The sequence below is a fragment of the Rhodamnia argentea genome, chromosome 2, assembly GCF_020921035.1.
Source record: "Rhodamnia argentea isolate NSW1041297 chromosome 2, ASM2092103v1, whole genome shotgun sequence".
NCBI classification, from domain to species: domain Eukaryota; kingdom Viridiplantae; phylum Streptophyta; class Magnoliopsida; order Myrtales; family Myrtaceae; genus Rhodamnia; species Rhodamnia argentea.
The window spans coordinates 10,499,955-10,526,099 of NC_063151.1; the positions used below are offsets into that span (position 1 = coordinate 10,499,955).

Here is a 26,145-nt window from a genome sequence, read left to right on the forward strand (position 1 = left end):
CATTCTAAACTGTTTATCATCGGCATTTCATGGTGCTTTGCTGATTCTCTGTTCACTGTGGGGGGAGAGAGAGAGAGAGAGAGAGAGAGAGATGAAGTAAAGGGGCTTGACCACATGGGGGTGGCGGGGCACGGGGATCAGGTGGAGAGCGACGGTGGAGATTTGCTTCAATAAATAATGTGGGGAGAGGAAAGGGGGATGTTATAATCTGGAGGCAGGATTCTCATTTTCAGGCATCATTATCATGTACGTCATACATATCAGACATAGGTGATCGGCCTAGCGTCTAGTATCATCCTTAATTAAGAATTGTATCTACACCGAACATTCGATCTAAAGCCACAATTACTCGACATCACCCGATAGGCCAGTCGGCATGTTTGAAGTTGAGATTGCACCCGGCCGTTTCGACCTTGTGAGGTCATGGAATGACAATAACTTCAGCATTCCCTCTGATGTGAAAATTGACCCCCTCTTACGTGCAAGCGTATCATATTGGAAAGTCAAATGTAAAAATTTAAATTATTATATGAAGAGAGATCACATTAATATAAAAAGCGTATAAGACTTGTTGTATGGTGACGTAGGATGACGACAACAACTTCAACGAGAGAGAGAGAGAGAGAGAGAGAGAGAGAGAGAGAGAGAGAGAGAGCAAGCAAATCAAACAATCAGGCATGCAATTCTTGGTAGGGGTATTTAACTGGTGCGTAGGATCATATCATAGGGTAACAAGGAGTAGGAATAGGATGGTGTAGGGACATGCGGAGAGCTTTATGTGTGGACGGGGACCGGGCGCGAGAAGTCAACTGAAAAGAAGAAAAAAGAAGAGAGCAGGTAGGTTTGCATTTATCATGTTGGATCGTACCATTCCTCTGCTCAGACAAACATGAAACCAAACCCCACATGAACGTCAATCATATCATTTCATTCACAGACACAGAGAGAGAGTTCCTAGCTCGACATTGTCCTCGTTCGCACCAAATCTTTCCATCACAATCATGTTGTGATAACTTTCCAAGGTTCAGCAATAACCATTACAAACACTGAAGGTTAATTTGATGACTAATGCAATGCAAGTAAGCAGGCAATTTACAGATATCGGCGCCGGGAAGTGTCAATGAAGCGCTTCAAACTTTTACAAGTAATGACCATAGCGTGTAATTTCGAAGGTTTTCACGAATGAATTGATGTTATTCCATCTGGTTTTCCAGTTGAACAACCCCGAGCCCGCTTTAGTCATGCAGAGTAGAACAAAACGCAAGACTATTTCCAACTGTGGTAGTGTCGGCTAAATGCAGCGACTGGCCATCAAACATGACGGAAAAATGTTTCAACTTCAGTACAAATGCATACTCAGCGTCCATCTTCCTCTATGGTGCAAATAGTCCGCCTTACTTGAGCGCTTGCACTTTCTTATGTTACCGACTACAAAGCAACTCAGAAGGATGTAGCCATTGCAGATCCTAACATCCAATTTGCCAAAAGAGCATGGTGCAGATTACTTTTCTAGATGGAATCATCTAACACAATAAATTGGAGGACAACCAAGGACCAATAGTGACGGCATGTGAATGCCTTGGGCACTTAAAAGCTATGCTTGCCGCGCGCGCCAAATCCAATCTAGTGAACTCTCATTTCTTCAGGTTTTGGCCACGAGGAAGAGCTCATCATCTTCCCAATAGAGCAACCGGAATCCATGCACAGAAGTTTCCTACTATTGGCGAAGAACCCTCACCGCTCCACGTATCTGAAAAAGCACATTAACCCATCTCTTGTGACAAACCATTACTCGGCCACAGTTCCAGAACCAATAAAACCATCATAGGGGGAACTCCTTCTGCAGAATGTCTAAATTCCGCGAATCACAAGCATTCAGCATATCGTCCCTAGAAGCAGACCTGCAAAGGAGACAGCATGGACAAAGGCAGATCTTTATATGCTGCACGAATACTGCTATCAGAAACCAACTTATACATTCGACAAGGTCATACCTTAACGAGATTCTTAAGTATTGCCAAGCATTGTCCGCCTTCGGATTCATGGAAAGTGCACGGACGTAATAACGAATAGAGTCTTCGTACATGCCCTAAAAGGGGAAAGAACATAAGTGGTGAAAGACATGGTGCCAGAAATCTCCATACACTTTGTGGATTATTACTGCAAAAGCTTCTTTGCGAAGACTATAGCCAGTCACTTCATACCACAACCAAAAGAAATACATGAAAGGATTTTATAGCAACTCCTGACACAATATAAAGAACGAGCTGAACACAATGCAAATTTATTGAGAGAAACGGAAACCCGAAACCGACACAATAGGACAGGACTTTAACTCAAAACTAACGTCGATTGACTCATCTTCACCGTTTTCTCTATTCCGTGATGACAAGAAATGACACAAATCGTAGACGCGAATACTCTGACCTGACATGAATTGCCACTCTAGTTAATGTTCATCTCTTCCCATGCATCTCCATCTTGTAAGTTCTCGCAATAAAGTCAACTGAATGGCTTTTTTGTCAATTATTAAGAATGTATGATTTCAAAGAAGTTTGGCGTGTCTAGATAAACTTTTACATTTCGGTTTTTGCTTAATCTTAATCTTGCGGTGAATGCATTTCAACTTTTATTAGCTCAAAGCACCTGAAACTTTCACAACATACAGATGTTGACATGTACATTCACATTCAATATTTTTTTTTTTTTTAGTTTTTTCAATTTTTCTAGTATTTTAGATTTGACGGGAAATCAAAAAGTTGCTTTTTTTCTTTTTAAAGAACGTAAACAAACAGACCCTAATGGGGAACGAGATAATAAACTGTAATCGGGCATTAGAAAAACAGAAGGGTTTCCAAATTCAACCTCACCCCACCCTCAAATTTGCAATGCATGCATATAATAATTTACTTCCTCCAATAACTGGACAGAAAGACTGATGCAGTGGAGTTACCTGGTTGGCATAACTGATCCCCATATTTGCCCATGCTCGAACATAATTAGGCTTCAAATCAAGAGCCTGCAAAGAGAGAGAGAGAGAGAGTCAATCCTGGATTAAGAAATAGGCCAAGATATATTGGAGACTTTATTTCAGAGGAACATTATATGTTCTCCTAAACAAGCAAATGCACTTTGCCGCGTCTTTCTTGAGCTCACTTTCATCAGGATATTATAGCATGAATCATTGATAGTTAACAGTTCAAGTCATCTAATTAACTACCTTTTTCACGACAGCATCTGCACGAACAACCAAGAGCATGAAAGAAGTGCATGTACACACATTGACATAAAAACAAACAATAGTCCATAGTTAAGATAGAAGAACGAAGAACAGGTAAAGCTAAAGGTCTTCAAAACAGTTATCTTTTTTTTTTTTTTTTTTGGTCATATCAAAACAGTTATCTTGACTACAAGAAAAAGTGAGAACTCACTCCATATTCACATCAAACTTTGGATAGACAACAGAATGTGCAAATGCAGTTCCTCCAAAAACCCATGGGCTTACCGTAGTACTTAAGAAATAGAGTGCATGTAGATTAATTGCACAGCACAAGTAACTCCGAACAACCCAAGTGCAAACAGTCATGTTTCGACCTTTCATCCCAACTTCGACCCATATGTAGTCCATGAGAATAGTAGGGTTTTCATGGCCCAGAATTATCCATCTTAGGTGAATTTGGATGTCGCATAAAGAGGCGTGGCTGGTGATGTTCCTTTGGTAGCATTAAAGATTAGCTATATAGCTGTTAGGCATGGAAAGAATTGTTTCTTCCTTAACCATAACCACAAAGAAAGTTTTAATGATACACGTCCCGCCAATTTGCTCGTTTCATTTCCTAACATCTCACAATTAATACACTTGCAAGCCGAAAGTGATTATCCAAACAAGATATGGTCTTCTAAACCGTACCTTTTGATAAGCCAAGATTGCATCAGCACTCTGAACACTGTTGGCTTGTGTTGCACCAAGTTTGTTCCAAAGTGAGTAGTCACTTGGCTTAAGTTTCAATGCCGTTTGGAAAGAGGCAATAGCTCTATCATAATCTCTCGACAAATTATAAAGTACACCGAGTACGATGTGCACATCAGCATCCTCAGGAGACATTTGTGCAGCATCATTAAACAATCTAGCAACCTGCTTGCGAAATAGAGAGCTTTTAATTTTCCACGTATTGATCACATAATTTTGTCTAAACTGATGCAAACTGTAAGGAATCCTGTACTAACACTTACATCAGCGTGATATAAAGACTCAGGCATATCAGGAGATGCCAGTGTTCCATACTTTGAATGATAACGCAGCCATCCATATAAGTATCTCAATGCAGCAGCTTGCTCCAGCTCTGCAATTAAAAATTACATACATTAGAAACTATCCATAATCCGACACTTCTGCTGCTTATTCATCTTGTCCAAAAGAGAGATCCATGGAGAAAGACTTCTATACTCAAACTTGAATTGACTCCAGTTCAATTGAAATAGGATTTTTAAACAAAAAGACCTCAACTAGCGAAAAACTCCTTATACACAGAACTCGACTCAAATATCTAGAATCAACTTGTAGTCTCAAGTTGAAACGTGCTCAAGCTTGCACTCAATTTATCAAAGTGAAAGACTATTTTACTTAAATTTCAATGTTCTTAAGTATGTAAACACGCTACATGTATAGATTCTCCACTACTTGAAGAAGCTCAGGAGCCAATCGACTTGACTTGAACTGGAGAAGAATAGAGCCAATGTTAAGTGATGGAGAAGACAGACTTGAGTAATAACTAATAAGTCAAGTTTGAGGAGCTCGCAAATAGTTTCGTCTGCACTACTATGTACTAGGAAGAAAGCAGAGTCTCAAATATGTAATTCATTAACTGATGAATCCTGCCATAGCCAACATTGGCATAAAAAAGCATACTGGTTTGTTTGGTCACTTTTGCTATTAACTTTGCACCTACCATTTGTGTGACTGACACCAAGGGAAAGAAGCACTTCCAAATTAGTTGGATCAGCCTCCTGAGCTCGCATCATTGCTGCAATAGCCTGCATTCATTTTGCTTCCAGTTAATACACAAGGATCAGTTGAACAACTTAAGATCTCTGCTAAAACATTGCCATTAATTAATTGCTAGAAATATGTCGCACAGCTCATTTAATAAAACCCAGGCCACTTATTACTGCCAATTATTTCTATTTGCGCATACTAACGTCTCAGCTATACACTTGGAAGTACTTGTGCTTAAAGCAGCCAATTGTCCCCCTCTCAATTAGCCGGCACAGCTGATTACTACAAAAATGCAGCCAAGTAAGAGTTGAGGAAAAATCCAGGTATACGACATACTAAAGAGGTACTCCTTAAAAGTTTAGTATCTCCAACGGGGAGCAACTGGGTCAACAAGTCGTTTGACAAGCAGATGGTAGCTGGGAGCAACTGGGTCAACATGTCGTTTGACAAGCAGATGGTAGCTTGCTTGTGAAGACAACAATAAAATAACAAACTCAGGGGAAAAAGAGATGTTTGAAGAAAGCAACAGATGATGTGCCTGAGGAAAAATCCTAAGCATAGGAACACACTTACTGACTTTAAGATACAGCAAGTTGACTAACCTGTTGATCATCATCGTTCTCTGCATGTGCAATGCCAAGTAATCTCCAACCTTCAGCATTATCAGGATTTTTCATAACTTCAGCCTCTAAAGCAAGAATCGCTTCACTCAGAAGCCCTCTCCGGAAGAGGTCTTGGCCTTCTTTTAAGGGATTAGGGTGCCCAGCATATGGATTCATATCTGAGAAAACATACACTCCCCTTGAACCATCTGACTGCTGCTTCTGCTCATTCCAGAACCTGAAAGATATGACATAAACGTAAAAAGGCGAACTCTGAAAATAGATAATTATGTTACAATATCATTCAAATTATTTGAGTAGTGTAGTCACAAACGTGGTTGATTCCATGCTAGTATCTCCATAACTTTAAATTCATTATTTAGAATTACTGGAAACGAAAGCAACTTCAGATTTTAGACATGAAGGCAAAATCTCAAGAAAACTGCAGGTGGAAAGTCCAGTCACAATAATGTCTTTGTCGAAATTGCTTCGAGAATAAACTGAACAAGAAAAATGTACAAGAGGAGATGCACATTTCAGAGTGATCACTAGCTGTCATGACATGCAGGAATCCAAACACTTTCTTTATAAATAATTTCTCAATCCATAATGATAATACTTTTCCCTTCTGTCCCAAGTTCAACAGTGGTACAGCAGTACTTGATGAAAAATTCACTTGGCTTTCCAGAAGATGGTGCCTCCACTTGGTGAGACCACCATAATATTTAGAAACCAAAGGAGAAAACAATAAATGACAGGGACACTGTTTTGCTTTCAATGCATATCTTCAACAAGCATGTTTGGTCTTGGTAATTGATAAACATCAAATTGCATTTTGATCCAACTTCCAAAGGCAATTTTTCCCTTCGCAAGGCATGGCATTTAGGCAACACTGCAAGTCTAAAAGATGTACGGCTAAGAATTAAATATTGTACAAGGAAAAGTATTTTAAAATGTATATATGAAATTATCAGCCTTTACCATAAGGAAGTTAAGAAATGTAGCGAACTTGCTCTCTACTTTCATATACAACATAATTAACTCACTCGCTATATGCATTTGCCCAGTCATCAGTTGTATTGTCCCCAAAACTCCCTTCAGCAACCTGCTGCCCAAATTCATCCGCCCACTCATTAACATGCAACTTGGAGAATTCATTGACCCATTGATCATCTAGAGCTCCTTTTGTCTCTCTTTCAGCAGCAAATTCATTAGCCCATTGATCTGGTCCACGATGGAGCTAAGTCAAAAAGGAACTAGAATTAGGCAATGAGGTCTCATACAGAAGGCAGCCTAACCATTTAGCCGATTATTCTATTTTGAATGTTAAAGGCATCCTCCAACATTAGTATGTTGACCAAACAATAGCAAAAAAAATTTCCCCTAAGAAGATGCATCTAATAAGACTTATGTTAAATCGAAATACTTCAGATTCCCTTGCTTGAGCACTGCACCCACAAGTTTGCACTGCTTACAACGTTGTCACTTGAGAAAACATGAAATAATGAATATACAATGAGTCTAACGAGTATATTAAACAAGAACGTTGAGGATGGTTGCATGTAACCTAGATCAGCTCATTACTCACATATTCATCAGCCCAAGAAGGACCTGCAGTGTACTGTTGCTGAAATTCTGATGCCCAGTCCACAGGTGCAGGCTTTACTTGATTATCATCGATGATAAGTTCACCTTGGCTCATCTTTGATACAAACTGAAGGAACTTTGAGTTCTACAGAGCATTTGACATTTCAATTGAGCAAAAACTTGAAGACAAAAATCACCCATATAAATACACATCTCGAAATATATTGCTAAGAAGATCTGATCATTTAAAGAGAGCGTGCCAATTCATTTTGAAGGGCACTTATAAAATACTGTAATAAAATCCCATATTAAGGGCATATTTGTTTTTCATTCACAGAAGCACAAATTACTTTTCTTGGTTTTATTGCTTCCTGCGACATTTAAACTATCATTTAAAGACCAAAAAGTTATTAAAAAACTTTATGTAAATCTACGCATCAACATCTGTATAATGTGAAAGTTTCAAGTGCTTTGAGATGAATAAAAAAAGTTGCAGTATAGGAGCCGCAAAAAGTAAACGTCGTTCCAGACAAACCTAAGTATAACTAGTTTTAACAGCGTTCATAGTATGCTGTGGAACCAATACATAGCACCCTAATGACTAGGTTCATTATGTCCTGAAAATTATGCTATAAGTTGGCACTGGTACAATCTGGCGCCTAGGATAACATCATACTATCTGAGCAGCTATAGTTCTATGGCTAATGAAATTACGAGTTGACCATTTTCTTCCAAACAGAAGCAAAGGAACAAACTGAAAAGTAAAACTTCGACGAGACCTGTGATATGCTTCCCAAGGACTAATGTTGACATTTATTGCAAGTCAACATAAATTTGCCCCTTCAAAGCTGAGCTTTTGACTTTCATTTTAACTGCAGCAGTATGAAGGTATTATAGCTGAACACGTCATTGCAACAGGTCACACATTGGATGCAAGGTGAACAAACTTCCAAACAAAGAGGAGAATCAGCAGCTTTCTTATGATATTTTGTTTACAAAGGAGTCAAAAGTCATGTTCTCACTCCAAGTGCCATGCAAATGCATGTTCAATGTCATCTTTACTCCATTTTCACTAAAAAAGCTGACTGAAAAATAATACTGGCTGCTCCAAACGCTCTGAAAGTCAGCTTCACTAAGAGGCTGAACACATGATTGTACATTTACCAGCATTTGTTGAGTATTTTGAATGCACCCTCTATTGTCATGCCATTTAGTATATGAGTCTATGTAAACTTTTTTGTATACACAGCATCACTATTTACACGGTACAGGTCGACATTCTAAACAGAAGACGCTGATTTGAAAATTTCAGAGTGAAGACAGTCTTCAAAACAATGCTACTAGCTACAAGCCTTCATAAGTTGCGCAACAACAAAATGACACCATATCAAAAAAGAGAAGCATCACCAATCAAATTACATCTTATCCTAATGCACAATCAAAAATAACATTCTTGATGATGGCAAAATATAAATGAAGAAGAGATAAAGGCAATAGGTAAGTGAAGTTTTTAAGATTAATGTTATGAACCTGAAACTTGGGATCATCATTTTGTGCTAATGTGTGAGCAAGCATTCGAGTCTGCTCCATCGCTGCTAAACTAGGGACGTTCACGCGCCCCATTTGATCTACAGTAGCTAGCTGAGAATATTGCTGTAGCCACAAAAAGTTGATATTTTTTATTATGACCTTTTAGAAAGAAGGATTATGCAGCCAGATTAATGGACAACATATCCTTCTGGATCAAAATATATAACTGCACAAGGAATAGATACATGGACAAGTTCTGTTAAGATGATCTTTGTCATCCACATTAGATAAACTCAAACTAACCACAATTTACATACTGAATCAAAACCTAATCCTTTTATCAGAAAAAAGAATTGAGATAGTCCCGTTCAGAATTATTTTCCTTCTTCATATTGATTTGAATCCACAGTTTTGTTTCTTTGGAGCTTTGAAATATTGCAAAAAAAAATCCAGTAATGCATAACCATTGCTTTTGCACGTAATACCTACATCATGGACAAGATTATCCATGAAGCTTGACACTAATACAAGCTAAATTATTCTTGCCTGCTCGAACTCAGAAGCCCAACCATTAGCACCATGCTGTTGCTCAAAAGAATTCACCCAAGCATCGGGACCGCCATGCTCCGCTCGGTGTTGGTTAAATTCCGCGGCCCATGCATCACCAAGATGGGGACCGGGTTTCATCATTCCCTGCGACTCATTCCAGTAATCCTCCAATTCCCGAAATCTCCCAGTAAGAGGTCCCTTGCCACGAACATCACTGTCAATATCTAAGGAGTGCAACAGTGCATTCACCTAAACGTGAGGGAAAAGAAACAGAAACTGGTAAATGCTAAGCAAAAAGAAAAATAAAAGGAAAGAATATGTAAGTGAAACCAAACTTAGGAGGCAAAGCAGGAAAAAATGAAGAAATACCGACACAGTTTATCATGAAGAAGGGCAGCAAATCATGCATCCCATTTAGATTCTATAAGAGTATAGCTAAAAAAGGTTGAAAGACCTAACAATTTAATAGATGATTATCAGCCTACGATACTCGAGGTTCATTTGTGGCAGAGACAAAGTAAAGGACTAAACCAAAGGGATCATGAATTTATGGAAATCGCACGTCGTTTATTATAAGAGATAATATATTCGACACCACCCACCGAGAATCAATAATAACAGCCAGATACATCTAAATATCAGAAAATGGCACATACCTGTGCATTGATAAAATCTTCATTCTTATCTGCAAAGAAGTGCCGTGCCATTATAGTGCTGCGATCACGTATGCATTGCTTATCACCCTCCGACAACCCTAACATCGGAAGTTGGGCAGGACGAAAAGGGAGACCACCGCGGCTACTATCAACAAACGAGTGCAGAAGGCCAGACAACACTCTCTGCGGTGGCCCTGCAATACGATCAAGAGAGTAAGACCCCGAGATAGACACCACAAAATGCCAAAGACTAAAAATCATTGGCACAAATAGTATGTAGAAGTTCCGAGAAATAATCTAGCCCAACTTATGAAAATTCAAATTACACAAGGATGCATGCCTAGATATACGGTAGAAATCATGGACATATTACCACCGCTTCACCACTGTGAGAGCAGTACCAGTATTTCACGTTACCCGATTGCCAAACTTCTCTGTAGAGTTCTTAATCGTCAAAGTCAATTCAAACGTAAGACTTTATGCAAGTCCTAGTTTTCTCTTCAAAACACAAATGGAAATTATGAAACAGGAACCGCATTCCTCTGCAGCATTAGTTTTCTCCCCTCCAATTTACTCTTCACCACTTTATCGCAGCATCATATAATTCAGTGACATACATGGTCTTTCGATCATTTCACTGTTTTTAGCAACTACAAAGAATAGTGAACAACCTTACCAAAAAAAAAAAAAGAATAGTGAACAAAACAGATAGTTGACTATTTCAGTCCGAACAAGGGTGAAAGTGAAGTGAACAGAAGATAAAACAAATAAAGCATGTCTGCATTATTAATCCAGAAATGGAGAAAATAAAGAATACCATCTAGAGTAGGTTGAATCTGAGGATTGATGCCAACCCTCAAATCGTGGGGAATGGAAGGGACATTAGCTTGTTGTATCTCATCCCAAGCATCCGCAAACCCACCGTGCTCCGCAGCATGAAAACGACGGAGGAATTCAGATCCCTGACATCAGCAAATGAAATAAATCAGCACCCAGATATTTGATAGAAAGCTTCCTCATTTCTTAAATATTTCAAAAGTAGAAAACCTGGGCATTGGCTGGCAAAACAGACTGATCAGATTCTGAGCCAGGAATCGCTCTCAGACGATCCTCTGTCTGTGCAAAAAACTGGCTCTCAGCCGTCGGAGTTGTTGTAGGAATCTCCTTCAGCCTCTCCTGTTGAGACAAATAACCAATCTGAGTCAGTCTCGGAGTGAAACAGTAACCACTACAGAGGCACAACTGCTGCTTTTAGCTCCCACTGCACCAATTATCAGTTCACATATCCCGACAATCACTTAAAAGCCAAAATCCACTAAAGCGGTTACTGAGAGAGTTCTTTCAACTCCAACGGTTTAATTCCGATACATACACAAGAACCCCACAGGAATTCAACCAGTTGATAGAGCAAAAAGGGGCCTGACAACAACAATACAACACAAGCAGGCACTTGCCGGAACCCCAGCAGCAATTGATTAGCGAGACAAGAGCCAATTCATGCCAATAAACTCAAAGCCACAATCGACACAAGGAAACAATGACTCAGCCATGACTGTCCGGCAACTAACCCGGGGAATTCCGCCACTAACAAAACAAAACAGGAGATAAGGACCTCAAAGTGCCACCAGCAACCAAATAAGAATCACCTAAGCCGACTACTCGAAGCTGTGCCGTTCGAACCGAACAAACCCAGCGCCAACCGCCACGAATTCAGAGATGGAAAAAAAAAAAACGAATTAAGGACCTGTGTTTTGGAGGATGAGCCGATGAGAGCGTTGGCGAGAGCACCGAAGGGGTTCGAAGAAGCGGAGGGGTCGCAGTTGGCCGCTCCAGTAACGAGCTCCCGCATCGCCATGCTGCGAGATAGCTACCGATCGCCCTCGCGTCTCCTTTCCGCTATTTGACACCCGCGCCCACGCACGCACGCACGCACGCACGCACGCAGAGGCGATTACGAGCTGTGGAGAGAAGAAGGTGATGAAGTCGGCCGGCTTGTTCCCGAGGATTTTGGTTGGGTTTCGGCGATGGTGATTATCAAGGTTCTTCGCCAGGGAGAGGATCGTCAACCAGAAGCAGAGAGAGAGAGAGAGAGAGAGAGAGAGAGAGAGAACAGAGATGCTCTTTCCTGCCTTTTTCCTGTTGGGGTAAGAAGGGAGGAAAAAAAAAAACTAAAAAATAAAAAATAAAATTACGTGGAAAAAGATAATGTACTCGCCTGCCTCCTTCGCACATTTTTAGGCGGTTTTCATTTTGTTTATCATTTATTTCGTGCAATGATAGGCAATGTTGAAGAAATAAATTTGTTGTTTCCTTTTCTTATTTGCCTTTGGTAGATGCATGCACCTGAAAGATAAGTAATACCGATAAGACGCGGCACGATATGATATGCTGACACATCACTTTAAAAAAATAAAAAATTTCGATATATTGAGAAATGATATATATTAAATGTATATTTATATATATATGATATATTATATCGGCGGTGAGTTTTTTTCTTCTTCTATTATATCGCGATTTTTTTTTTTTTTTTTGCCTAACTGAGTATATTAATTTTTGGATGATTGGGTATTGACTTAAAATATATTTTTTTAATTAATTTTTCATTTTAATTCATAATTTATTGAAAATGCTTAAAATTAACCCATGCGTGTCAAAATGACTTGTCGATATGCTGGACCCGCGTGTTGTTAGCATATCCGAAGTGCCGACTACGGGTCCGTCGCACGTCATAGAGTGTCAAGAGAGTATTGGACACGACACGTAGACCCTTACAGAGTATCGGTACTTCATAGATTGCAAGCCCCTTTAATTTTCTCCAATTATCAACATGAGAGGCAGGTCTTAAGAAGAAATTCTTCCAAGATCAGCTATAACACTATCTACATTTTTTGAGTTAGGCTTGCACTTAGTCATTATTAAGAAGCTATTTCATACAATTAGTTTTTTCCGCATCGATTTCAACTATAAAAGGTGACATTGTGAATGTTTATAAAGTGTTTGACAAATGCATCACAACTATATCACCTACAAAATCGTAGTAGCTTGGACAGATAAATACGTGATCGGATTGAGAAAGTGACTTGCAAGATCAAGTGAATTGCTATGATACTATCTACATTTTGTGAGTCGATGCAATTTATTTATTTTTTTCCACATCGGTTTCGACCTTAATAAGTGGCGTTGCAAATGTTCATAGAATATTTAACAAACACATCATAACTGTATCATCTACAAAATTGTAGTAGCTTCGACAGCAAAATACGTGATCATGGGCTTGGCGTACCCCCATACACTATGCCCGCGCTACAAGGGCCCAAATTCACTTTTTCGCGGGCCTGGACATGGGCTTATAGTAATACGGGCTAGGCCCAAACTAGGCCTATCTATCTATCATGGTGGCCCTCTTATTGATCATCTCTTTTCACATTAGCCTTATAGGAATTTTCTTTCTTGGGAAATTTTCAAAAAAGGGCCCCCAAGTGTCTTTATTTTCTCAAAGAAGGGCATGAAGTAAATTCTGTCTCAAAGAAGGGCCCGAAGCACCCTCTTTATTTCAAATAAGGGCCTGACGAATGGTTTTTGCGTCATTTCCTTTTTTAATTTATTTTTCCCTTTCTCCTTTTTTCATTTTTGTTTTCAAGGCGGGGTGGCGTGTTTCAAGGCAGTGAGGGTGGCGTCCTCGCCGGCCACTAGGCAAGACTGGTGAGGGCTGATGAGCAACCCTCTCCGGTATCGGGCATCGAGGCTAGCCGTCCCTTCGCGGCCATTGAGGGCGGCCTCGCCTCGACGACCACAGGCAGCGATGGTGTCACTATCCCTAAAAACCCAATTGGAGTCGGATCGGTATGTGAGCGAGATCTGCAACCAGGGCTTTGATCAGATCCTGCAGATGCACCCTAAGCAGACCACAGTCTCCCTTTGTAATCAATGGCCGGAGCAACTCTTCCACAGTCTGCATCTAATTTCTTCAATTTGAGAGTAGAAGCCAAGGGTTTAGAAGTGATTGGATTTCAGGATCCTGAATCGTGACAATGACTCTCCTTTCACTTCTCGAGTCTAGGATAAAGATCATGGAGCTCACGACCTTGACCTCATGCAAATTGTCAAACGCGATGAGATAGTTCCATCAAGGACTTGTGAAGGATTTTTTTGGAGGTTTTCTTGTTCCATGTGCTCTAGATCTTTCAGTTCCTGCAGAGGTGTTTGCTTTAGTGTCTTCACTAGATCGGGGCGAGGGTGCCCTCATCGCGGCCGGCAATGGCCCGGGCGATGGTCACCAACGGCCGGTGAGCCCTCGCCGGTCTCGCCCGGTGGCCGGCAAGGTTGCCACCCTCGTCAACATCGAAACAAAGGGAAAACAAATGAAAAGAAAGAAAAGAAAAAAGGGAAAAAGAAATTAAAAAAAGAAATGACAAAAAAGACCATTAGTCGGGCCCTTATTTGAAATAAAGAGAACACTTCAGGTTTTTATTTGAAATAAAATTTACTTCAAACCCTCTTTTTTTTAAAAATGAGAGCACTTGAGGCTCTTTTTTGAAAATTTCCCTTTATTTTTTTTAGTAAACAAAAGGTACAAACTAAGTTACCACACACTAAGGCTTCGTTTGTTTCACGTAAAATGTAACATTTTTGGAAAATATTTTCCAAGAAGTCATTTTCCTGGAAAATGAGAATATTTTTCTGTGTTTGGCTAAAACCTGAAAATGAATCGGAAAATATTTTTCACCGTTTGGTAAGAAATCAATTTTAGTGGTACACTCTTTTTAACATTTTTATATTTTTAGAAAAATAAAATTTTTAATTATTTTCTTTTATCTTTCTTCTCTTTTATTTTTCTATTTTTCTTTTCTTCCTCTTTTCCTCTTCTACGCAGAGCAAAGGACAAAGGGCTGATGGTGGAGGAAATCAAGATTGCCCAACCGTCCATGAGTCGGAAGCGGGTTGGAGTGTGGTGCAACCTCGAGCGAGCCATGGCGAGCCGGGCGGCTCGGCGTCGTCGAAAATCAAACTGTGATATGGTCGCGCCCGGGCTCCCCATCGAAATCAAACCGATCTAGCCTCGCCCAAATCGTCCACGACCCGTTGCCGGTGATAGCCTTAAATCAAAGATCGTCTAGGCCTTAGCCTTAAATCAAAGATCGTCTATGCCTCCACCTCTTCCTCGAAGCCCTCCAAAATCGAATCATCACTCCACGTGCGCTTTGTCGCTTCCTCCCCCTCTTGCGCGGTGAGGTTGACGCTCCATGAGAAAGCCGGGGAAAGGAGGCGGAGGAGCAGGGAGGAGGAGGGACGAGATGGAGGAGCTCGAGCCGAGGGCTGAGATGGAGAAGTTAGTTGAGTGAGAAAGAAGGGGAAAGGAGGGCTTTGAGGAGATGAGGACGAAAGAAGAAGGATTGGAAAATGATTTCCGTTTCTGAGAAACGGAAATCGTTTTCCCTAATTTTAAAAGGAAATTTTTCATTGATTGGAAATCATTTTCCTTGAGTATCTATTTTTCGGCCCCCAAACGCCGGAAATCAAGAAAAATGTTTTCTAGGAAAATATTTTCCGTGAAACAAACAAAGCGATGTTAGGGTGGGAAACGAATACTCAATTTCAAGTGAGTAAATAAAATTCCATACATAGTTCAATTATGGCTATACCGAACAGGCTTCCAGTGTCATATTCACAACCATAATGAGAACGAAGGTGTAGCTTACTGTTGTGTTTTCTAATAAATAAAAATGAAAACACTAGTTTTTTGCACTTTTCCATGATGTTTTTAGCCATGAAAATAAATGTCATAACTTTTGTAAGGCATTTGACAAACACCTCACGGTTGCATTATCTCCAAAGTTACAAAAAAAATTAAATTATTTGTTAGGAAGCTAACTCACCCAATTTTAAGGTGTTGCAAATTTAGAACATGCATTACTAGCAACTGGTTTTGAGAGAATTATTTTCTATGTTGAGAAATTACTAATCGCTTAAGAACTTGACTAATAACTATAAAATACTTTCGAAAGAGAAAGTTGCTAACCATTAGTGAAAATTACTATCCGCTATAAAGAAAAAAAGCATATTATTCTTGTTGAGAAATTATAAATCAACGCAAAAGAATTACTTCTTGTGACGTTCGCAAAATTTTTCAGAAATTTCAAAAGTTACAGTATTTAGTTACTACTTTAGAAAGTTACTAAAATTTTTAAAAATGCCTAAATTGTTGTAAAGATAAAACGTGCTTTCACAGTAAAGACAATTATTGCCAAATGTGAGGAGCTTGTTTCCAACCCTATAAATAGGGTAAGGTTGCATATGGTAACGCTTCGGAAAAAGTGTTTCTGTTCCCAAAATGTTCCTGAAACACTTTAAGAATAGAAACGCATATGATAAAAAAATGTTCTCAACGTGTTTCGGAAATACTTTTGAGAAACAGAAACACTTTTGGAGCAGAAACAAGAAAAAATAATTGCTTCTGTGTTTCTGGAACACTTTTTAGAAACACATTTGAAATATTTTTTAGAAACAATTGAGAACAATTTTATTTTTTAACACACTCTCTTCTCTTTTGTTTTTGCACGATGTTGACACCTAATTTTTTTATCATTTTATTTTAAAAAATTAATTACAAATACCAAAACAGTTCATAAAATTACTAAATCAACATTGGAAGCTTTGGCCTAGCCTTAGGAAGCAATTTTGAACAAAAGATATGTTTCGTAATTTTTGACATTTTTCGGATTTATTTTAATTATAAAAATAGTAAAAAATCAGGAAAAATAGTATTTGTGGTCAAAAAATGCACAAAAATGGTCCATATTTTCATTTTAAGTCCTTTTTCATTTTGGCCTCTTAAATTTCTAAAAATTTAGTTTGATACCACATGCCTCTTCATTGAACATAATCCTAAATTGATTAAAAATTTTCATTTTAAATCATTTCAGCCAAAATTTTTTACTTTTAGAGTCATGATATGAGACTTTGATACCATGCATCTCATTTCAATCCTCATGTATGAAAAAATTACACAATTGGACTAAAAGGACCTAAATACACAAGTATTTTTCATTTTAGTCTTCGGTTTCACTCAAAGTGCAATTAATATTTTTCTAGGGATCCCCGTTTAAAGGTGATCATATTTTTAACTACTTGGGAACATTTACATGTGACTCACAATTATAATTTTTCCTATCTATTGAAAACATATTTGATGTTCTCGTTGTCCAATTTCAGTTCGTCTTCTCTTTTCTTTTTTTTTTATAGTTGATCTTGTCCATATTGTAATCTGATAAATCGTGCATAAATTACTTATACATAAATTGGTCTAATTTGAGTTAGTAAATTGAAAAAATAAGATTTAATTTGATTTAGTAAGTTAAAAAGATAAAGACATCATAATTTTAATATATATAGTCCCCTTAATTAAATGAAAAAATTAGGAACAATTTTTTTGCAGTTACCAATCGCATTTTTTTTTTTTTGGTTTCGAGACAAAAACTTTATACGATTACCAAAAGCGTTTCTGTTCTTTTTTTGTTCCTGGAACAAAACTTTTTTTGCGTTGCCAAACGTGTTTCTATTCTAAAAAATCGTTGTCGAGAACAAAAACAGGAAAAAGTATTTCTATTCCAAAAGTTGTTCCGAGAACAGAAACGTTACCATATGCAGCCTAAATGACATTAGAAGCACCATAGCTGTCATACGACGCTTACTTTAGTGCTACAAATTTTCGAGTCATCAATTAAGTGCCAAATTTGTGAAAAAATGATCACGTAATGCCTTTGGCGTTTCATCCTACGTAATTTTTTTTTTTTTTTTCATTTTTTGGCTCCAACGTGACTTTTTTTAAAAGAAATTCAAGTACAATGCGAAAAATCTTTCATCCAACCTGGCAAAGTGAACAAAACGACCTTAGTGAAAACTTTCAATTGAGTATCGGAACTTTTTTTGAATTACCAGAAGCGTCATATAACTTTTCAATCGATCACTCAAGTATCATAACTTTTTAGTATCATGCCACGTCAGATTTTCAGGATTTGGGTGAACATTTTTATAAAGTTATTGCACTCAAGTGATCAATTAAAAGTTATGAAATTCAAGTAAATATTGCTTAAAAGTAATGGCGCTCAAGTGGTCGAAAAAGAAATTATAGCAATCAAGTGAATGCCATATCAAATTTACAATACTTGTAATGTCTTGATTCCGGGGCAACAAAAGGACCTACTCTTCAAGCTTAGACGAGGAAGAGGAGGCTTTGCGATGAAGATGAGACCGTGGAGAACGATTGAAGACAAGACTTTATGGTGAAAATAAGACAAGCCCGGCGAGACGCAACCATTGAATTCACATCCTCGCGAGACCACGAGGACATCTTGAAGCCCGTGACACGGACAAAGGAGAATATGTACGCGCCCACCGACCCCATTTTCAACAACCACGGGAAGCTTCACCTAATATCTCTCTGCTTGCCTTATTTTAAGAATCTCCTTTAACTAGAATACCCACCACTCAATTCTCGATTTTCAATGCAAAAAAGCAAAGGATAAAGATCAATAAGAATTAATCACTGGGTTTGCTCCAATGGCCACTCTTCTCACTTGAGCAAGGAAAGGTGGTGGGGGGTGCAAATCTCTAATTTCAAAGGAAGTTGGGATGGGGACGCGTGATAAAGGAATAGGGTTTCGCAACTCGATAGCACATACGGTGATTTATAAATAGAATAAAACCACACTTTTAAAAAAAGGACCAATAAGAATTGCAATTTCCTAAGTTCATTAGCATCAATAAAGATTCCTATAAGATCATCCTCACTTGAAGGAACATTTTTATCCCAAATCACACTTGTCCTCATTTTCCCTCTCTGCGTCATCTTCCTAGCCCGCTCTAAGTTTCGCAACTTCTCCTCTTCAATGATCACGAACTGCCTTTTTTGGGTTTTTGCTCACTCCCGTACGGATAAATGATTGATTAAAGAGCAAGATCATAAAGATACCGAACTTTGCGACCGAAGACCCCGACCTAGCGCAGTCAAAGAAGCGGCCACACTTGATAGTCACCGCCGCCGCCGAAGAGGCACTCTAGCGAGACGGAGAGGGCACCCGGCGTGGAGGAGAGGCATCAGTTGTGGGAAAAACTTGATTTTCCTAATATATTAAGAAATCCTATTCGGGTCTACCTCACTTTCCCATAGGATTTTTTTATTTATTCATGTTATATCCCATTTATCCTATCCTAGACAACTGCCAAATATGGAATATGATAAAACCTATTCTATCTTGCCTTTATCTCCTTTATCATATCTTGGCCAACTACCAAATACATGATAGAATAAAACTTATCATGTCTTGACTTTTATTTTGACGGCCAAATGCAGCATTAGAGAATTAGCTAGCAATTAACACGGACAATAAAATGAATCTTAGTGTATGACTTGACACTATAATGTGTTACAACTTAGGGGGTATTGATACCCGTACAACGTGTCTCCGCAAGAAAGAAATCTAATATAACGACGAAATTAGCTTATAATTCAATAGGGAAACTAGACAAAACATCAAATAATATCCTTAATATCTAATTATATATCTAATCCTATTGAATTAGGAAGGGATAGATGTTCAAGCTCCAGATGGGGCTTGACCAAAATCAGGCACAAGTTTAAGATCACCTCCGATCAACTTTGATTTCTTATTTCGGCATACGAATGTTAAAAGCATAATCTTTTCAATTAATGAGCCAACTTGCACTAAAAATTAAGTTTTATTCGACGAAACACCAAATCCGACAAAAAAAAAAAAAACTGACGAATAAAAATTGATATTAAATAATATCAGTACCATATCACTAAAAACTCAGTAAAAGGACAAGCGCCATATGAATAAATTTCATCGTAGCCTACTCAGTTCAACGTAATTATCGTCGAAATCCCAGGCATCTTTGCTTGCTCTCGAGCACCATGTCTACTGTTGATACATGTTCCATGACCTAGAACTTTTAAAGGGTCAAAATAAGACGAACATCGAGAAACTGACGACGAATCAAGAACTGATGCTCCTACATACTCATATAAGTGAATATAAATTTAAAAGAAAACACAAAAACCTCACGAGAAAATACAAGAATGGAAAAATGACACAAAGAATTTATGAACTTTGGATCAATGTACAATGTGATCCCCGACTGTAGCTCAATGTACAATTTTGATCCATGAACTTTTAACTTGTTCAATATCATCCCCAAACTTTCGGTATATATTCAATTTAGTCCCTGGACCATATGAAAATATTCAATATTGTCTCTGATCTTAAATTAATGAAATGACTACATTGAGAATTTTTATATAGTTCAGGGATCATATTGAATAAATTAAAGATTTATGGATCATATTGAATAAATTTAAAGTTTAAAGAGCACATTGCACATTAAGCATAGGCGGCTTGGAGAAGAAGATGACGTCCAAAACCGTACCGCTTCTGTTTATTAAAATATTGGGCCACTTGAAAATGGTCAAAACATAAGGCCCATCAAATTCATTAAAGCCTCCCATCTTCACAACCCCAGCATGCTTTCAACCGGACACGTGTCAGCTGATCCGTGTCCGCAAATAGGACGAGCGTTCAGGATTCTCTCACAGATGCTAGGGTAGGAACCCAGTTTTGCCATTTTATCATCGCGAACTCCAAACGTTTCTTAATATTTCATAGGAAGAACCGAATAGAAATTTTCCCAAAGACATATAATTAAATCTGGATAATGGATAAAAAAAGTTTAAATTTATTATAAAATCAAATGGCAAAGTAGAGGGTCTCCTAAAATTCGACATGGGGAAAGATCCGGAATTCACCTCCAGCTCTACTAGCCTCACCAAGAAACAAATACCTAATAATGAGAAAAACAAGAGGTGACCGATTACAAAGTAAGTATCTTCCAGATCAGGAATCTGAAATCTGCCTTGTTTGCGTCGGTTCTCAATTTTTGGTCTCAAGAACCGAACCTCTTAACCCCGGAACCGGTCTGGAAGATACTCCGACATCAAAGAATGGATAATGAAATTTGCTAATTTCCTGTTTTGATAAACGGACGATGAAACATAAATCAATGCCAAAAAATTTGCAACCTTCTCCCATGTGATTATTCATCTCTCGAATGCGGAGTACATTATAGTATAGTCTGTCTAGGAGTTCAATGAATTAGATTCAATATGGAATTTGCTACTGAAACAGAAGGAAAAAATCAATCTGCTTTTCTTCTTCTTTTTAAGCTCATCATGTAGAAAAGAAAATGAGTTCTAGTATGACATTAGATAAATTTCTCTTAAATTGGACCCTTGTTGAGCATGTAGCTGTTTCCTGTCCTCCATGTGGGTTGTCACAAGAATTGATGAGCTTCCCTCTGCAATATAGTCTTTGTCTATTGGTTATATTACAGATCAACGTTTGCCGAGTCTCTTTCACTGGTAATCCCCTGACTAACATAGAACCAAAAAAGTGAAAGAAGAAGAAGAAGAAGAAGAAGCTGTTCTTTCCAAAGGCATAGAAGGAAGGTTTCTCTAAAATTATTCCACGAACCGTAAGAGGTATTTTTATTTGCTCCGTTTGAACTAACATTCACATCTCTTTAAATAATTCTAAAGTACACAAAAGAATGGATGTGTAAACTAATTGCAATTGTCAATATAGTATGACATGATACTAGAGCTTACCATGATCGACGGGGAGAAGATGTTGGTGGCGACAGCATAGAAGAGCTTCCTCAAGTTTCCGTGGAGAGCGAAGATAAGGAAAATCACGACGAGGTTTGCATCATATCAATAAGTAAATACATAGGATTAATGATAGAACAACCTTTTGTTGTCAACTATCAATCGCGCGAGGTTTGCACCCGCTGCAAACCTCATGCACAGGTGTACCAGGTGCAAACCTCAAGTGTACCTAGCGGCGTCAATATGAGTCATTTTATCATCTAAATTAGAAAAATAAATTGTATGAAAAAGAGACAAAATAGGATATTGAATATTTCATTTTGAATTTTTTGAATTTCTTGTATATAGTTACAATTTACGTGGGAACATTGAGATCATAAATAAGATTTTTTTTTCTAAGTTGAATAGACGTAGGAGTGATGAGCGGGACAATGGTATAGATAAAGTAGGGCCTGAAGATAACCAACATGCAGGTTAAATCCTAATGAGAAGGTCTAACATGTTCTTGCTTCTCTGGTCAGCGATGGCAAGGCAGACCTCCAACTAGATCAACGCCACTACATGATCGCCTTGGCAGATGCCATCTTCTTCGCTGGGAGCCTCCTCATGGGATTCGCCCCCAACTATGCCTCCTTCCTGTTGGGCCGCTTCACCAATGTTGGTATCAGCTACGCCCTCATGGTCACCATCTATATCGCCGAGATATTCCTCGTCTTCTTCCGTGGTTTCAAGGAAGTGAAGATTTCGGAGATGTAGATGGCGATTATGAGGGTATAGCCGACGTCGGCACTTGCAAAGTGACCCAACAGGTTGGAGTCATAGTCGGGACGGATCCCATAAAGAGGGCCCATTGGGGAAGATGACCACCGGCAACACAATCATGTAGCGGCAATCGATCCAGTTGGAGGTCCACCTTGCACTCGCCGATCCAAGAACCGAGAACGGCTTGAGCATCATTGTTAAAACTTAACATGCACGTCCATTATTTTCATATGCTTCTCTATGTATGCCATCGACCACTCATCACTACTATGTCTTGCTCAAATTCAAAAAATATATATTATTTATCATCACAATATTCCCACATAAACTGTGACCATATACAAGAAACTGAAAAACATAAATAAATAAATAAAAAAATTGTGTCCTATTTTCCTTCATTTTTCTCTGAATTTATTTTTCTAATTTATATGATTAAAAAATGAGAATGATAAGAAATAATAAACTTGATGGGCTATATCCGAAATTAACTTGCTTGGCCAAAAAAAGAAAGGGAGAGAGAACAAAAAGTTGATGATGTTACCCAAAAACTAATATTTTTTTCATTTTATTTTTTCCTTTTTATCATATCCTATACATTAAAAAAAAATGACCATTGGCGATAAATCTACCATTTTTTTCGGAAATGCAAATAAAGTGCAATGACTAAGATGTAACCTTTTTTTTTTCTTTTCAACCGAATAAAATTGCAAGTGATTGACTAAGATATAACCTAATTTACTAAACAAAGCAAATACACCTTGAGCCAAAGATGTTTGGGAAAATGCAATTTCTACTATAGTCGCACTATTCCTATTTTTCAATGTTTTTTTATGATTTTTATATCTCTTTTTCCCCTTTTTTTATAAATTTCTTTTGTTCATTCTTTTTAAATTTTTCTAGCTTATTCACTCGTTTTCCTTCTTAGACAGTGTGAAACTCAACTTAAGCATTTTCACAAACATGCGGTGTTCATTTATAATGTAACACGCAAATATATCAACAAGATCCACTAATTTCGATTTGAAAAAACGAGAACACGTCCTCAGAATTTTAAACCCACTAGCTAATCCAAAATTATCTGAAGACTTTCACTCAAACCTAAATACTCAACTCTCGGACTCAGATTAACGAAACAGAGCAAGAACGTGCACAATTTCACTTAAACATTTTCTCAAACATGCGGTGTTCATTTATAATGCAACACACAAAGACATCAAAGGTCCTCTAATTTCGATGTAAAAATCAAGAAAACATCCTCAGGAGTTGAAACCCACTAGCTAATCTCAAATTATCGTTCGACTTTCACTCAAACGTCGACGCTCAGCTCTCGGACTCAGATTTAAAAAACAGAGCAAGAACGCACCCGAGTCAGAGATGTGGTTTCAGGCTTCGACCGGTAGCAAAATCGACGAACGGAAAAACGTCGACAACAATGATCCGCACCGGCGTAGATTGAAGACTCGAGACTGAGACACTTCAAACTCAGTATTTCTCTCTACTCTCTCTCTCTCTCGGCAGTGTTGTAAACAAATTGAGCTTCTCCTCTTGCCTTCGCCGAAGGAAGGTATATAGCCGATCCGCAGTTGGTTAGTGGAGGGAGAAAGAAGCGGTCAGAGAGAGATTCCCGTTGCCATGTGGCCGCTCCCTCCGCGCGTTCTCAAACGAAGGTGAGTTGGTTAGAGGAGAGAGAAAGAAGAAGTCAGAAAGAGAAACTTCCGTTGCGACGTCGCCGCCTCCCTCGCCGCCAATTCCGCCCGACGTGGGACCGTGCGCTTTGCCGTTGAGTTTGACCGCGTCTGACGCAGGAGGGGGAGCTCCACGCGCAGCGACGGCTGCCCCTTCCCCCTGGAGGTCGTCTGGTATGCGACCGAATTGGTCTTCTTCTTCTTCTTCTTCTACAACAACCTTTGGTCTTCGAATATGCATGGATTGAAGCCCTTCTGGGTTCTGATAGAAAAGTTCAGAATCTGGGTTTTAGATGGGACTTTGGAGGAGAGAGAATAACGAGATAAGGAAGAAATGGAGGTTTTGCAGAGGACAATTGCCGGGAGCTTCACTTGATTTCTGTGGAATCGCTCCTTCGTCTTTTGAATTTCTGTTCTTTTCTGGTTGAATCTGCTTGGTTGGTTCATGGTCGATGTTGCCGATGTTGGATCACTTTGCTCTGATCACGTAGAAATCGCGAAACGTGTGCAGCTCGTGAGTGACCGTTCCCATTTTCATTGTTCTTTTAATGCCTTTTTGGCACCGAAATATTGAGCATTTATGCAACAAAAAAAAAAAAATTCAAAGTCCTTTGTGTTCTACGCTCGATCGATCATGACATGTAAAGGGTCGCGATCTTTCCAAAAGCTGAATCATCAAAGCAAATGTTAATGGTTTACTAAATCTGAAGTGATTTAGCTTCGGACTATCACCAGCTCGCACCGATGACAACTTTCGGGTTTCGCGTCGACCAATTTAACTTGCAAATCAATTCAATCAGGAGTCTCTATGGAATTTCAATTAATCACTTTAGTTCGGCAAACTAGAGATTCATGGATATGGAGAGTTGGTTACTAGGGTGAGCATGGTCCAGGTCCAAACCTAGAACCCGAAACTTTCCCTATTATAACCGGTTCTCAGCTTTTTTTGAACCTAAATTCTACCATTCTTGTCTTGAAACTTGTTTTGGAATCTACCATGTTTTTTCGATCAACTTCCAAGATCTACCCGACAACTTGTTTTTCTTTTGATTATTTTTCTAATTTCATTTTTTTTCCAAAAATAATAATATGAGTAACAATGAAACAATTCAAATTAAAAAAAAATTGAATAATAAAACTCATTATCCGTTAAAAGTAACAATTCCCTAATATGAGCAATAGAAATTATAATCCACAAAAAAGAGAGGTGAGGCAAGCGAGACTAGCGATTTTTTTTTTTAGCAGTAGCTAAAAACCGGTTCATAGGTGGGTCTTCACTTGGAACCGGGAACCGGAGCAATTCCAATTGGTTCCCAAAAATTAGAACATGTACCCGGACCGATTTGAGCAAGAACCGATTCTCGGACCTGATTTCGGGTGGTCCGGTTCGATTTTCGGGGAAATCCGGTTTGTTTGCACACCCCTATTGATTAGGCTAGATAAATCCAACGCCATTTCGATAGCTTCTCTCTTTATTTTTCAAAAATATTTAGGCTGGTCTAGGACGATTTCAATCCTGATGGCTAGAATGCAATGGGTGATCATGTGTGTTACTAGAATATTCAAGAGCTCGTTCTTATAACAAATGCAAAAATAGAAGATAACAAAAAGGAACGGGAATAAATAAATAAATAAGATAAAAAGAGGGGAAAAAAGGAAAAGAAAAGGAAATAGGAACCCCGATCGATCTAGCCCAATTGGTAACTTTAGCCCTAACCCATTTTGGCCCCTAGAGTTAAATGTTTTATTTGATGCTCAATAAAGATGAATGCATAGCTGTAGTCTAATGTTTCGTAAAGGGAAAGAAAAAAAAAATCACTTTTGACATCAATGTCACTTTGCATCCTATAATTCTCAAAATACCACTTTGCATCCTCCCACAAAATTTCACGACCGCAAAGATCATATTGTCCTTTTGTCAATCCAGCACAAATTTCAATCTTAAGTTCGAGACAGATTTCTTTCGGATATTGAATACAGTTCACTTATTAAGAGGTCGGCTTACAAGTTATCGGATCATTTTATTAAAGTTAATTTTTAGTAAATCCAATATTGCTCTAAACATTAAGATTGCATTTGGTAGTTCGGATTAAAA

General features: G+C 38.5%; 1 protein-coding gene across 1 annotated transcript; it reads right to left on the reverse strand.

Moving 5' to 3' along the window:
- Nucleotides 1–1,324: 1,324 nt before the first annotated feature.
- Nucleotides 1,325–12,004, reverse strand: LOC115754133 (peroxisome biogenesis protein 5). The gene is made up of 15 exons (XM_030693074.2): nt 11,665–12,004; nt 10,968–11,096; nt 10,738–10,882; nt 9,921–10,114; nt 9,262–9,513; nt 8,716–8,838; nt 7,187–7,330; nt 6,645–6,838; nt 5,599–5,836; nt 4,950–5,034; nt 4,234–4,343; nt 3,911–4,135; nt 2,954–3,019; nt 1,995–2,089; nt 1,325–1,901 (listed from the first exon to the last, which is right to left on the reverse strand). The coding sequence occupies exons 1-15, from the start codon at nt 11,773–11,775 to the stop codon at nt 1,823–1,825; spliced, it is 2,190 nt and encodes a 729-aa protein (XP_030548934.2). The 5' UTR covers nt 11,776–12,004; the 3' UTR covers nt 1,325–1,822.
- Nucleotides 12,005–26,145: the final 14,141 nt, after the last annotated feature.